General features: G+C 44.9%; 1 protein-coding gene across 2 annotated transcripts in view; it reads right to left on the bottom strand.

Moving 5' to 3' along the window:
- LOC117382203 (vang-like protein 1) overlaps nucleotides 1-13,091 on the bottom strand; it is a 67,122-nt gene that overhangs the window by 32,776 nt on the left and 21,255 nt on the right. For both annotated transcript variants that reach the window (XM_055227408.1, XM_055227410.1), the window contains exon 3: nucleotides 9,378-9,504. In XM_055227408.1, coding sequence (XP_055083383.1) covers nucleotides 9,378-9,504 — 127 coding nt within the window. The remainder of the gene's footprint in view (nucleotides 1-9,377; nucleotides 9,505-13,091) is intronic.

The raw sequence follows: 13,091 nt of genomic DNA, 5'->3' as shown, positions 1-13,091 counted from the left end.
CTCCGTGCAGACGCTGTGTTAGTGAGAGGAGGGCACGAGTTCACTGCTGTTCAGGACGATTCAGAGCAGCTCGACTCACAGAACGTCAAACTGAAATGTCCCATAATGCACTTTTCTCATCACAAACAGACCTGGAGATGTGTTTTTGTTTCATTCACACATGTTTAACACACAAAAAACCTGCATATTTAGGCTGAGTTCTTCTCTCAAACTGAAAAACGCTCTGTTCCACCTTGTGATGTCATCATGTGGTGATACAGGAAGTGCTCCACTGTGATTTTAAACTCCACACACCTTCATTTCTAGAATCATTTAGATCATTTCAGGAGTCCTGGAATTGCCCTAATCTCGACTGAACTAAAAGGTAAAAGGAGCTGTTAACTTGAAAACTACCACTTGATGACATCACAAGGTGGAACAGAGCGTTTTGAGCGTCATAGATGTAACAGACTAATAATAAAGTGTGACTCAAACATGTGTGAATGAAACAAAACACAGCTCCAGGTCTGTTTTTGATGAGGTAGTAGTATTAGGACATGGATTAAAGCTACAAGAGTCAGTTTTGTGTCATATTGGACATTTAAGACACACTGTAATTAAAATGTTTTTGTATTGGATTTTATTTATTACTTATCGATTTTTTCTGTTAAGCCTATATTCATAACACATATTCACATATATAAGGTTATTAACAACTAACAATAAAAACAGAAACAAGACGATAAAAGTGATTACTGATAGTTCAGCAGATCCAACATGGCGTCCCTGATGTGGTCGTGAGGTGAAGCGCTCTAGAGTTTTTACTTGTTCTGTCTGTGTTTCCATGAGCAGCAGTTTGAGTCTGACTCATGTTGGAACGAAAACGACACTTTAATGATCTGAACGAACAGAGCAGAGACAGAGGGAGGAGAGGGGAGGAGAGAGAGGAGGAGAGAGGAGGAGAGAGAGAGGAGGAGAGAGGGGAGGAACTGAGCAGAGACAGAGGGAGGAGAGAGAAGAGAGAGGGGGAGAGAGGGAGGAGAGACAAGAGAGAGGGGAGAGAGGAGGAGAGAGGGAGGAGAGACAAGAGAGAGGGGAGAGAGGAGGAGAGAGGAGGAGAGAGGGGAGGAACCGAGCAGAGACAGAGGGAGGAGATAGAAGAGGAGAGAGGAGAGAGGAGGAGAGAGGAGGAGAGGGGAGGAACCGAGCAGAGACAGAGGGAGGAGAGAGAAGAGAGAGAAGAGAGAGGGGGAGAGAGGAGGAGAGAGGGGAGGAACTGAGCACAAACAGAGGGAGGAGAGAGAAGAGAGAGGGGAGAGAGGAGGAGAGAGGGGAGGAACTGAGCAGAGACAGAGGGAGGAGAGAGAGGGGGAGAGAGGAGGAGAGAGGGGAGGAACCGAGCACAAACAGAGGGAGGAGAGAGAAGAGAGAGGGGAGAGAGGGGGAGAGAGGAGGAGAGAGGGGAGGAACTGAGCAGAGACAGAGGGAGGAGAGAGAGGTGGAGAGAGGAGGAGAGAGGGGAGGAACCGAGCACAAACAGAGGGAGGAGAGAGAAGAGAGAGGGGAGAGAGGGGGAGAGAGGGGAGGAACCGAGCAGAGACAGAGGGAGGAGAGAGAGAATGGGGAGGGAGGGGAGGAGGAGAGAGAGGAGGAACCGAGCAGAGACAGAGGGAGGAGAAGGGAGGAGAGAGAGGGGGAGAGAGGGGAGGAACCAAGCAGAGACAGAGGGAGGAGAAGAGAGAGGAGAGAGGGGAGGAACTGAGCACAGACAGAGGGAGAAGAGAGAAGAGGAGGAGAAAAAGGAAGAGAGTGGAGAAGGAGGAGGGAGGGAGAGGAGGGCAGAGGAGAACGGAGGAGAGAGTGGGAAAGAGGGGAGGAGGAAAGGAAGAGAGGAGGAGAGGGGGAGAGAGAGTAAAAGGAGGAGAGAGAAGATAGAAGAGAGAGGGGAGGAAATGAGCAGAGAGAGGGGGAAGAAGAGAGAGGAGGAGGAGAAAAAGGAGAAGAGAGTGGGGAAAGAGAGGAAGAGGAAAGGGAGAGGGGAGGAGAGAGGGAAAAGGAGGAAAGGGGGGAGAGGAGGAGGGAAGTATAGGAGGAAAGGGTGAGAGGAGGAGGAGAGAGTAGAGGGAGAAGCTATTAAACTTTTTTGTTCTTTTTCCATATATATATTTTTAACCAGTGTCAAATAACTTCCTCGTTTTCACAGCTTTGGTCTGGCGGCGGCGGCGGCGGCGATGACGTTTGAGGTTTGTGGTTAAAGCTGACGGTGAATGAACGACTTGGCGAGAACTGAACACGAAGAAAATATCAAATTTATATAGAGGAGAGCAGCCGTGTCTATAAATAATGTGCTAATAACACGAGGATAAACACCGTCTAAATATAAACTGTACATCATCAGAGGGAACGAGGCGCCAACGCTCAGAGAATGTGCTCTGCCTTAAACGGATCACATTTCTACTGTTTGACACTTGCACACAATGAGAAGCCACATCAGAGCCGCGGTCCTAGCATGCCACGCTAACCAAAGCTAACCCGAGCTAACCCACGCTAACCCGGGCCAAACCTCCTGCCTCACGACCTCAAATATCCGCTTATACGCAGCAGTAATAACACGGCAGAGTCACACAAAAGCCTGAGTTCACTGCAATTTAACATGAACCTGGAGGTCAGAGGTCACAGGTCAGAGGTCACGTCATTCTCAGGTGGAGTTCTCCGTGTAACTGTCAGATTACGGATGTGTTGACCTGGTTTGTCGTTAATATCTCTGTAATTCCTGAGCCAATCCGCATGAAAAACCTGACCCAAAGTTCATCGTCTTCTCCGTCAGTTTAAACAAACAAAAGTGACGTGTTTTTAATCACAACAGCGTCTAAAAGTGGTGCCATTATTCAACACAAAACACGCCGTTGTCAGCTGAAAGGAGTTTAAACCACGAGATCAATATGACAAGTTTGAGGAGCCAATCCCAAACAAATGATCTGTTTTTATACAGCGCTTTTCCATCTTCAAGACTCAAAGGAACCATGAGCTGGGGTCAACGCCAACCTTCAGATCAGTAGACAAACGCTCTACCAAGTGAGCCACTGTCGCTGCGAAATAACAATTAAACTTCAACATTTGTGGAGCTGAAGTTTGTGGGAATTTAAGAGTTTTTGGAAGAAATCTGCAGAGTAACACAGGCCCCAGCTCTAAATCTAAAACTGACACCAGCAAAGTCTAAAACACGAATGAAACGATTAGTCACGTGACCCAACTGTAGTGAAAAACAGAGGCAGGTTTTCTGACTGTCTGCTAACAGCGTGCATGGTTCTGTCTGCTAACGGCGTGCATGGTTGTGTCTGCTAACGGCGTGCATGGTTCTGTCTGCTAACGGCGTGCATGGTTCTGTCTGCTAACGGCGTGCGAGGTTCTGTCTGCTAACGGCGTGCATGGTTCTGTCTGCTAACGGCGTGCGAGGTTCTGTCTGCTAACGGCGTGCATGGTTCTGTCTGCTAACAGCGTGCATGGTTCTGTCTGCTAACGGCGTGCATGGTTCTGTCTGCTAACGGCGTGCATGGTTCTGTCTGCTAACGGCGTGCATGGTTCTGTCTGCTAACGGCGTGCATGGTTCTGTCTGCTAACGGCGTGCATGGTTCTGTCTGCTAACGGCGTGCGAGGTTCTGTCTGCTAACGGCGTGCATGGTTCTGTCTGCTAACGGCGTGCGAGGTTCTGTCTGCTAACGGCGTGCATGGTTCTGTCTGCTAACGGCGTGCATGGTTCTGTCTGCTAACGGCGTGCGAGGTTCTGTCTGCTAACAGCGTGCGAGGTTCTGTCTGTCTGCTAACGGCGTGCGAGGTTCTGTCTGCTAACGGCGTGCATGGTTCTGTCTGCTAACGGCGTGCATGGTTCTGTCTGCTAACGGCGTGCGAGGTTCTGTCTGCTAACGGCGTGCATGGTTCTGTCTGCTAACGGCGTGCGAGGTTCTGTCTGCTAACGGCGTGCATGGTTCTGTCTGCTAACGGCGTGCATGGTTCTGTCTGCTAACGGCGTGCGAGGTTCTGTCTGCTAACGGCGTGCATGGTTCTGTCTGCTAACAGCGTGCATGGTTCTGTCTGCTAACGGCGTGCATGGTTCTGTCTGCTAACGGCATGCATGGTTGTGTCTGCTAACGGCGTGCGAGGTTCTGTCTGCTAACGGCATGCATGGTTGTGTCTGCTAACGGCGTGCATGGTTCTGTCTGCTAACGGCGTGCATGGTTCTGTCTGCTAACGGCGTGCATGGTTCTGTCTGCTAACGGCGTGCATGGTTCTGTCTGCTAACGGCGTGCATGGTTCTGTCTGCTAACGGCGTGCATGGTCGTGTTTGCTAACAACGTGCGAGGTTCTGTCTGTCTGCTAACGGCGTGCGAGGTTCTGTCTGCTAACGGCGTGCGAGCCCAAGTCAAGGCGCCGCTCTGCTCTGTCTATTATTCAGATGAGTAAACCGCCTGCAGCGTTTGGCTTGTTTACAAAAGTCAAACTTGTTGGAAAGGCTCAAATCGAACATAAAAAGTAATCAAGGACAATCACAGGGTTTTACTGAGCAGAAACTGGGCTTGGCTCTTTGGCTCTGTAATGTGTTTCCAGTGCAACGGGGGAGTTTACAGGAGCTGTTTTTGGAGATAATTTCGGGTAGTCAGGCAGAAGGGAGTCAATACAAAGATCTCTATTTGCTCAGTTTGAGAATGAGTCACAAACCTGCAAAACATCGGAGTATTTACGACAGCTGTCACACGAAGAACGGAACTAATTCGAGATAAAAAGGACACAGCGTTTTCAATTTTTACCAGTGCAAATTTTTACTAAAGACACAATATATTTTAGTCTAGTATAAAGAATATTCAGTACTTGTGTGGTGCCGTAAATAAGTTCTAAGAGGCGTTTTAAATCCTCCCAGACAAAGGGGGCAGTGTTGACTTGTCGGTCACATGAAAACACAAAGTTTTACACAACTGAACCGACTTTATATCAGATTTTAGCGGCAAAACTTTTCGGTAAAACAATTTTCCACTGAAATGAACGGGATTCCTGCTCAATCGGAGGAGCTACCACAAAGAAGACGCGGTTTAGAAGCATTTAGAAGCAAAAAAGGGCGGGGCCTAATGAGGTAAATACGGCAATAGTATTTGACAGAAGCACGAAGCTAAAATTAAGTTGTTAAAACGCCGATTTTTGTTGTCATCTCAGCCTTACAGGGAGTTCTTGGGTCTAGTCACTGATAGAAAGGATCACGTTCAACATTTGTGCGTTTACTTTTTGGATATTTCGTCGCAAAGGAGTCTGAAAAATACCAGTTTGTACGATAAGATTTGCTTCAAAGCCTTTTGACAATAGGACCTGACACAGTTCCACCCTGAGCCCTGAGCTACACCAGTCAGGGTTGCCAGGTTTTAGAGACAAAACCTGCACAAGAACGTCTGAAAAAAACACACAAAACACAGCCCCGCCCCTCTTCACACAGCCCCGCCCCCTCTTCACATGGAGAAGGTTTTGAATATGAAGATTTGTCACTGAAATTCAGATGTTTCAATTGGACAATATTCTTCTTTAAAAAAATGCTCAATTCCTTGGAAAATCGCAGACCTGGCAACCTGCTACCGCCAAACGTCTGGACACACCCTCGCAATCAGTGTTTTTTTATTTATTTTTACTACTTTATACATTTTATAAACACAGAAAACATCAGATTTATGAAGTAGATGCTCAGAAAACTAAATCACCTAAAGACACAAAACTGCTAACTTCAAATTGTGTTTCTCTCAACACAAAATTCAGCCACAGAGAGTCAAGAAAAACACTTTTGTAAACCGACAGTGCGGCGGTCTGAGCGTCTGAGCGTCTGAGCATCTGCACTCACACGTTTCATTTCTCTGCTCTGACTGTAGGAAACTTGATGTTTGGCAGAGTGAGGACGTCCCCGCTCCGTCAGCCGCTCGATGATTAAACAGCTCTGATACCAGACTGACGCACAACGGGAACACTGCATATGCTACACACAGACACACACCCACGCAGAGGTACTCCTAACACACACACGCAGATACTCCTCATACACACACAGGCAAACACGCAGACACACACCCACGCAGAGGTACTCCTAACACACACACGCAGATACTCCTCATACACACACACACACAGGCAAACACGCAGACACACACCCACGCAGAGGTACTCCTAACACACACACACGCAGATACTCCTCACACATGAACGCACACAAGCATACAGACACACACACCCACACGTATATAGACACACACGCACATGCATATACACACATATATACTCCTCACACACACATGTAGACACACGCAGACAGAGGTACTCCTAACACACACACACACATAAAGAAGCATACAGACACACACACATGCATATAGACACACACAAACACACCCCCACAGAGGTACTCCTAACACACAAACACAGATACTTTTCATACACACACACACACACACACTTACAGAAGCATACAGACACACACCCACACAGAGGTACTCCTAACACACAAACACAGATACTCTTCATATACACACACACACACTTACAGAAGCATACAGACACACACCCACACAGAGGTACTCCTAACACACACACACACAAGCACCCCGACACACACATACAAATACACACACGCATGCATACACACACACACACACAGGCACTCCTCGCACGTAAATACACACACAAACACACCCCCACAGATGCACGCACACACATTCTCACACACAGACAGACACAGTTTAAGCTCTCACTCTGATTACACACACACACACACACACACACACACACACTTAAACCGTCCCGCCCAGTCGTCAGTGAAGAAACACAAACCAAAGCAGGAATCAGACGAGAAGAAGAGTCTGAAATAAAACCAGACTCTGCTTTACACACAGATCCAAACATTTGTACAGGAGAAGATCAGGATTTATAGTGTACGGTCCAGACTCACACACACGCACACACACACACACACGCACACACACACCCACACACACCCACACAGCACTTTTATACTGTGACTATGTGGGTGAAGTGTCTTGCCTAAGGACACAACAACTAGTTTCACATTTTTCCCAAATGTTTCAGCCGCAGTGAGGAGTTTATCAGTGTGACCAGAACAAAAACACATGAGAAATGAGTAACACAAACTGAGCCTCCTCCGCCCCAAGTGAGCGCCCGAAGTGAGCGCCAACTAGGCCAAAAGCAGCGAACGTGTGTGTGTGTGTGTGTGCGGACGAAGGCCACGGAGCCACGCGCGCTCGGCTGAGAGGGGGCGGGGCTTGAGTCGAGAAGCGCCGACGTCTCTGTTCTTTTTTACTCAAATGTAACAGCTGCAACAAACCAGACGGGACGATGAATCCGCTCCTCATCATCACAAACACGTCACATCAGAATGAGTCGAAATAAATCAGTGAGGCTCTGTTCCACCTTGTGATGTCATCGTGTGGTGATACAGGAAGTGCTCCGCTGTGTTTTTAAACTCCACACACCTGCATTTCTAGAATCATTTGGATCATTTCAGCCCCGGACTTTCTCTCTGTCTCTACTAAACTAAAGGTAAGACGTCGCCGTTAGCTTAGAAAACTACCACTTGATGACATCACAAGGTGGAACAGAGCGTTTTGAGCTTTGGAGATGTAACAGACTAATAATAAAAGAAACAAGACACAAGTCCAGGTCTGTTTTTGAGAAGGGAACAGGATTATAACATGGATTAAAGCCACAAGCATAAAGAGATCAGCAAATTAATATAATTTGATACAATTTTAAGATTTAAAAAGCAAATTGCCAGTCAATCAGGATTATTATAACTGGAGTCTCGAGTGTTGACTTACTGTATATAATGTCATGTTTGAACTTGTCGACAGTCATTTTAAACCAGAGTTGCTGTTTGTGTCTTTATAGTTCTCATCTATGTGGATCATTTTGTTGAATTTACACATTTTGAATCACAATATTCATCTAAAACGATGTAATAAAAGAAACATTTCAAGCTGAGTTCATGTTTGAAAACGTGTCACAGTGGGCGAGTACGTCACAGAGAGAGGAGACAAGAGAGGACGAGGAGACAAGAACGAGGAGACGAGAAGGAGGAGACGAGAAGGAGGAGACGAGAAGGAGGAGACGAGGATGAAGAGACGAGGACAAAGAGGCGAGAGAGGAGATGAGAATGAGGAGATGAGGACGAAGAGACGAGAGGAGAGGAGAACAAGGAGACAAGAACGAGGAGACGAGGATGAAGAGACGAGAGAGGAGAGGAGAACAAGGAGACAAGAACGAGGAGACGAGGATGAAGAGACGAGAGAGGAGAGGAGAGAGGAGTCACGAACGAGAAGATGAGGACGAGGAGACAAGAACAAGGAGACGAGAACGAGGAGACGAGGACGAAGAGACGAGAACGAGGAGACGAGGATGAAGAGACGAGAGAGGAGACAAGAGAGGAGACACGAACGAGGAGATGAGGACGAAGAGACGAGAGAGGAGACACGAACGAGGAGATGAGGATGAAGAGACGAGAGAGGAGACGAGAACAAGGAGACAAGAACGAGGACACAAGAACGAGGAGACAAGGATGAAGAGACGAGAGAGGAGAGGAAAACAAGGAGACAAGAACGAGGAGACGAGGATGAAGAGACGAGAGAGGAGAACAAGGAGACAAGAACGAGGAGATGAGGATGAAGAGACGAGAGAGGAGACACGAACGAGGAAATGAGGATGAAGAGACGAGAGAGGAGACGAGAACAAGGAGACAAGAACGAGGAGATGAACGAGGAGACGAGAGAGACGAGTGGGCAGTGGGCGTGTCACGGTGGAGGTGAAAACTGGGATTTATCTACAAAATAGCGTCTTGAAAATAATCTATTAAAGACTAAACTCAAACATGAATCAGTCCAAATAAAACTTCAGAGGCTCAACGAGAAGAAACGAGTAGAACATGGAGAAACATCTGAAAATACGTCTGATTTACGCGTATTTCATCAAAGCGACATAATCCAAACATGAGCTTATGTGTCAGACACTCGGGCGCGGCTTTAGTAAAGGAAGTTATTAACTATAATCTGTGTCTTTATTAAATTTACACAGATAAACGGTGAGATTGTGAGTAATTTGACAGTTTGAAGAGTCGCTGTAGCTTTATAAATAGAACACAAGATCCCAGACTTGCCAGAGTGGACCGTCCCTCTGCCCTCTGCCCCTCGACACCAGATGGCTAAACACAATTATAACATCCCTCCCTCATTTTGACCAGGGCTTGATAAATCTCTGCTCCAAATCCTGCAGGAATCAGCCTGGCTCTCCGCACAGGAAATGGACGTAAAAATGGAGACAGAGGGGCGATTGTGTGCGACCCTAAGCCCAAACGAGCGGCTCACCTGGACGGGCTCCCCTCTCACAGAAGAGTCCCCCAGCAGAGGCTCGGCCGGAGGGGTGTTGATAGTGACCGACTTCTCCGAGCGACTGTCTTTACTGCGGGATTTGTGCCGGTCCCGAGTTCTCTCCCTGCGAGAAAAACAAAACAGAACGATGTCATTAGTCCAGCGCAAATATTTGGGTGGAGGTTTTCTATAAATGTTTTATTTTCACAACTGTAGACTGAATAAAGACACAGTACAAGGGGCAAACGCTTAGCAACGCTGTCAATCAAACCTGTGGCTAAATAAAAACCCCAGGATCATGTAGAGGGTTAATACGAACATTTAAGACCAAAATGACGAGTCTGGCAGCAGCAGGAAAAAGTGAAAAAAATAAAATAAAATAAATAAATAAATCAAAATAACTAAAAAAAACAAAACAATAACTAAACTAAAAAATTACAAATAAATAAATAAAGAAAGAAAATAAACAAAAAAATAATAAATAAAAAATATAGTAAAAAGAAAAAAAACCCTCAAAATAACAAAAAAAATAAAGAAAAAAAAATCCTCAAAATAAATAAAAAAACAAACAAACTTACAAAATAAACTCAAAAATGAACCCCAGGATCATGTAGAGGGTTAATACGAACATTTAAGACCAAAATGAGTCTGAAGCAGCAGAGACAGAGAGAGGACAGTTTTTCAATAGAAAGTGAATTGGAGCCAGAGTCGATGAAGCTGGACCACGACGGCTAACAGGTTAGCTATGTCCATTTATATAAACAGTCTACGTTCACAACAGCCAAAAATGCATAATACTTTCCTACTACATGGTGTCCTTCAACAATATATATACTATTTATACATATATACACTTTAATATATCGATACATTTTTGTAGACTTTTAAGTGAAGCACTTTGGTCAGAAATGAACAAAAATTTACTGAATTATATGTCAAAATAAGTCATTTCTCTCCAAATATGAAACAAACTTTAAAACTGTCAAAGTGTTTTTCATTTGTTTCCATCTTCTACAAATATTAACAACGACAATACTGTAAAATGTAAAGTGGATTTTAACAAAAAGGATGAGAAATGTTCTGTGAGCAGTGAAATGCATTTGACTTTTAAAAATATTACTACACTAAATGTAATATCCTAATGTGTGATCCCTCAGTCGTCCAGGGATGATCCAGAGTTGTCCAGTTATTTATTTACCCTCATAAAATATAAAAAGACCTCAACTGTGACGTAAAGTTAAACAAGAAATGAACAAAAGGGAACAGAAAGTGTAATCTCACGCCATCTCCTTTTATCTTTTTGTGCAAATTAACTCTTTAAATACAGTCAAAACAGAACGATGCCTTGTACAAAATGAATCTGTAACATGTAGGAAGTCCATAGATTTTAAATAAACCGTCTTGAGCAGAATCCCCAGTTTGAGTTTCCTAATTGGCAGCAGCAGTGAGCTCGTTTAATTGGCGCTCGGTAACAGATGTGTGCAGCGGGCGAATACGAGACGTTTTTATATAAAACTAGACCCTGCAGAAGTGAAGGGTCTGTTGATGTTTTACAGTTTTGCGGTGGCTCAGTCTGTGGTCGGTGTTTGGGAGAGTGTGGGTCTGTGTTGAGGACGTTCACACACGGAGCCGTCCAATCTAAATGAGCTCGTCATGAGGAGGACACGGCGTCTGAAGCACCGAGCTGGAAGTTAAAACAAAATCCCACGACACAAATGTGGATATGGAAAAGGGGAGTTGTGTCGTGGTCGGATCAGAGTCCTATCGCTCTGTAACGAGGGGAACATTGAGCATCGTTTTCTCCTTTAACTGTGAATAGAGACGCAAGCTCATGTGACCTCTGACCCCTATATCTCTCCCTCCTCCCCCTCTCTTTTTATCTCTCTGTAAATGTGGGTGAATTAAGTATTGCTTCCTCCTATAATTGTGCTTAAATGACCTCTGGCCCATATATCTCCCTCCTCTCCGTCTCCCTTCTTCCTCTTCTCTCCCTCCTCTCCCGCTGTGCACTTCCTCTCTCCCCTTTTCCCCCTATCTCTCCTCTCCCTCGCTCCCCCTGCCTTCTCCTTCCCGCTCTTCCCCTGCTCTCTCCTCTTGTCCTCTCCCTCCTCCCCTTCTTCTCCTCCTCTCCCCCTCTGTCCTCCTCTCTTCTTCTTCTCCCTCCTCTCCTCTCCTCTCCCTCCCCCTCCTCTCCTCCTCCTCTCCTCTCCCCCTCCTCTCCTCTCCTCCTCTCCTCCACACTCCCGTCCCTCGCCCTGCTCCATATGAGGTCCATTAAAGCCCTGGTGCTGTTGTTGTGTGTAATCCTGTGTGTGTATTGTGCGTCTCCACATGGCGCGGCGCCCTGACAGTGGCTACATTAACGCGGCTAATGCTAATCCCTCATCCCTGCGCCACATGTCCTTTATAACGGAACGAGCGCAGCATTTTACAAACAAAGACGCGCTCATGTTACGACATAAGAGGCTTCGTTACGCAACCCAAATATTTATATATTTTTATTGGCTGAGAGGCGTCGTTCATCCTGTACATTTCAATCTTGTTCATTCAAAATTATTATTATTAAATCCACTCCCAGTTTAACGTTTGGCCACGCCCCCTCGTTCAGTGTTATTTTATCTTTATTCTTCCTACCTTCTTCTCTGATCTATGTCAAAATGTCGTTTCCTCGTCACAAACAGACCTGAAGTTGCGTTTTGTTTCATTCTCACATGTTTCACAAACAAACCTGCAGATTTAGGCTGGAAAACACTCTGTTCCACCTTGTGATGTCATCATGTGGTGATACAGGAAGTGCTCCACTGTGTTTTTAAACTCCACCTTCATTTACAGAATCATTTGGATCATTCCAGCTCCGGGAATTGCCTCTTATCTCGACTGAACTAAAAGTAAAAGGAGGAGTTATAACGTGAAACCTACCACTTGATGACATCACAAGGTGGAACAGAGCGTTTTGAGCTTTGGAGATGTAACAGACTAATAATAAAAGAAACAAAACACAACTCCAGGTCTGTTTTTGATGTGCTAACAACATTATAACATGGATTAACCTTCACAAGAGTCAGTCTCATGTAATACTTTAAACAGCTGTACTTTGTTATAAGTGAAAACAGCAGTGATCTAGAAGAGATTATCAGGAGGAATAGGTTTGTTTTGCACGTTCTGTGATGTAATGGAGACGATCTTTGTTGGCGATTATCACAATTATAACAAATGTTGATAAATATTCAAGTTTATGTCGCATCCCAACCTCAGTCTGATCCATAGACTGTTTATATAAATGGACATAGCTAACCTGTTAGCCACCGCGTTACAAATAGGAAGTGATCATGTCGTACTTCCTGCTCCATCGACTGACTCCAATTCACTTTCTATTGAAAAACTGTCCCCTGTCTCTGTACCTGCTGCTGTCAGACTCATTTTGGTCTTAAATGTTCGTATTAACCCTCTACATGATCCTGGGGTTCATTTTTTGTATTATTATTTGGAGTTTAGTTTTTATTTTAGATATTTTGAGCTTTTTTTTTTTTAGTTATTTTTATTTATTTTTTTTATTAGTCGTTTTTTTAAGTTTTTTTTTTTTTTTTTTGTTTTGTTATTTTGAGGTGTTTTTTTGAAGTTATTTTGAGGGTTTTGGGTTTTTTTGTTATTTTTATTTATTTTTTTAGGTGTTTTTTTTTTATTTTTTTAAATTATTTTATTATTTTTAGT

This window comes from Periophthalmus magnuspinnatus, chromosome 2 (assembly GCF_009829125.3).
Source record: "Periophthalmus magnuspinnatus isolate fPerMag1 chromosome 2, fPerMag1.2.pri, whole genome shotgun sequence".
Classification (NCBI taxonomy): domain Eukaryota; kingdom Metazoa; phylum Chordata; class Actinopteri; order Gobiiformes; family Gobiidae; genus Periophthalmus; species Periophthalmus magnuspinnatus.
This window is presented reverse-complemented; position numbering and strand designations above follow the sequence as displayed.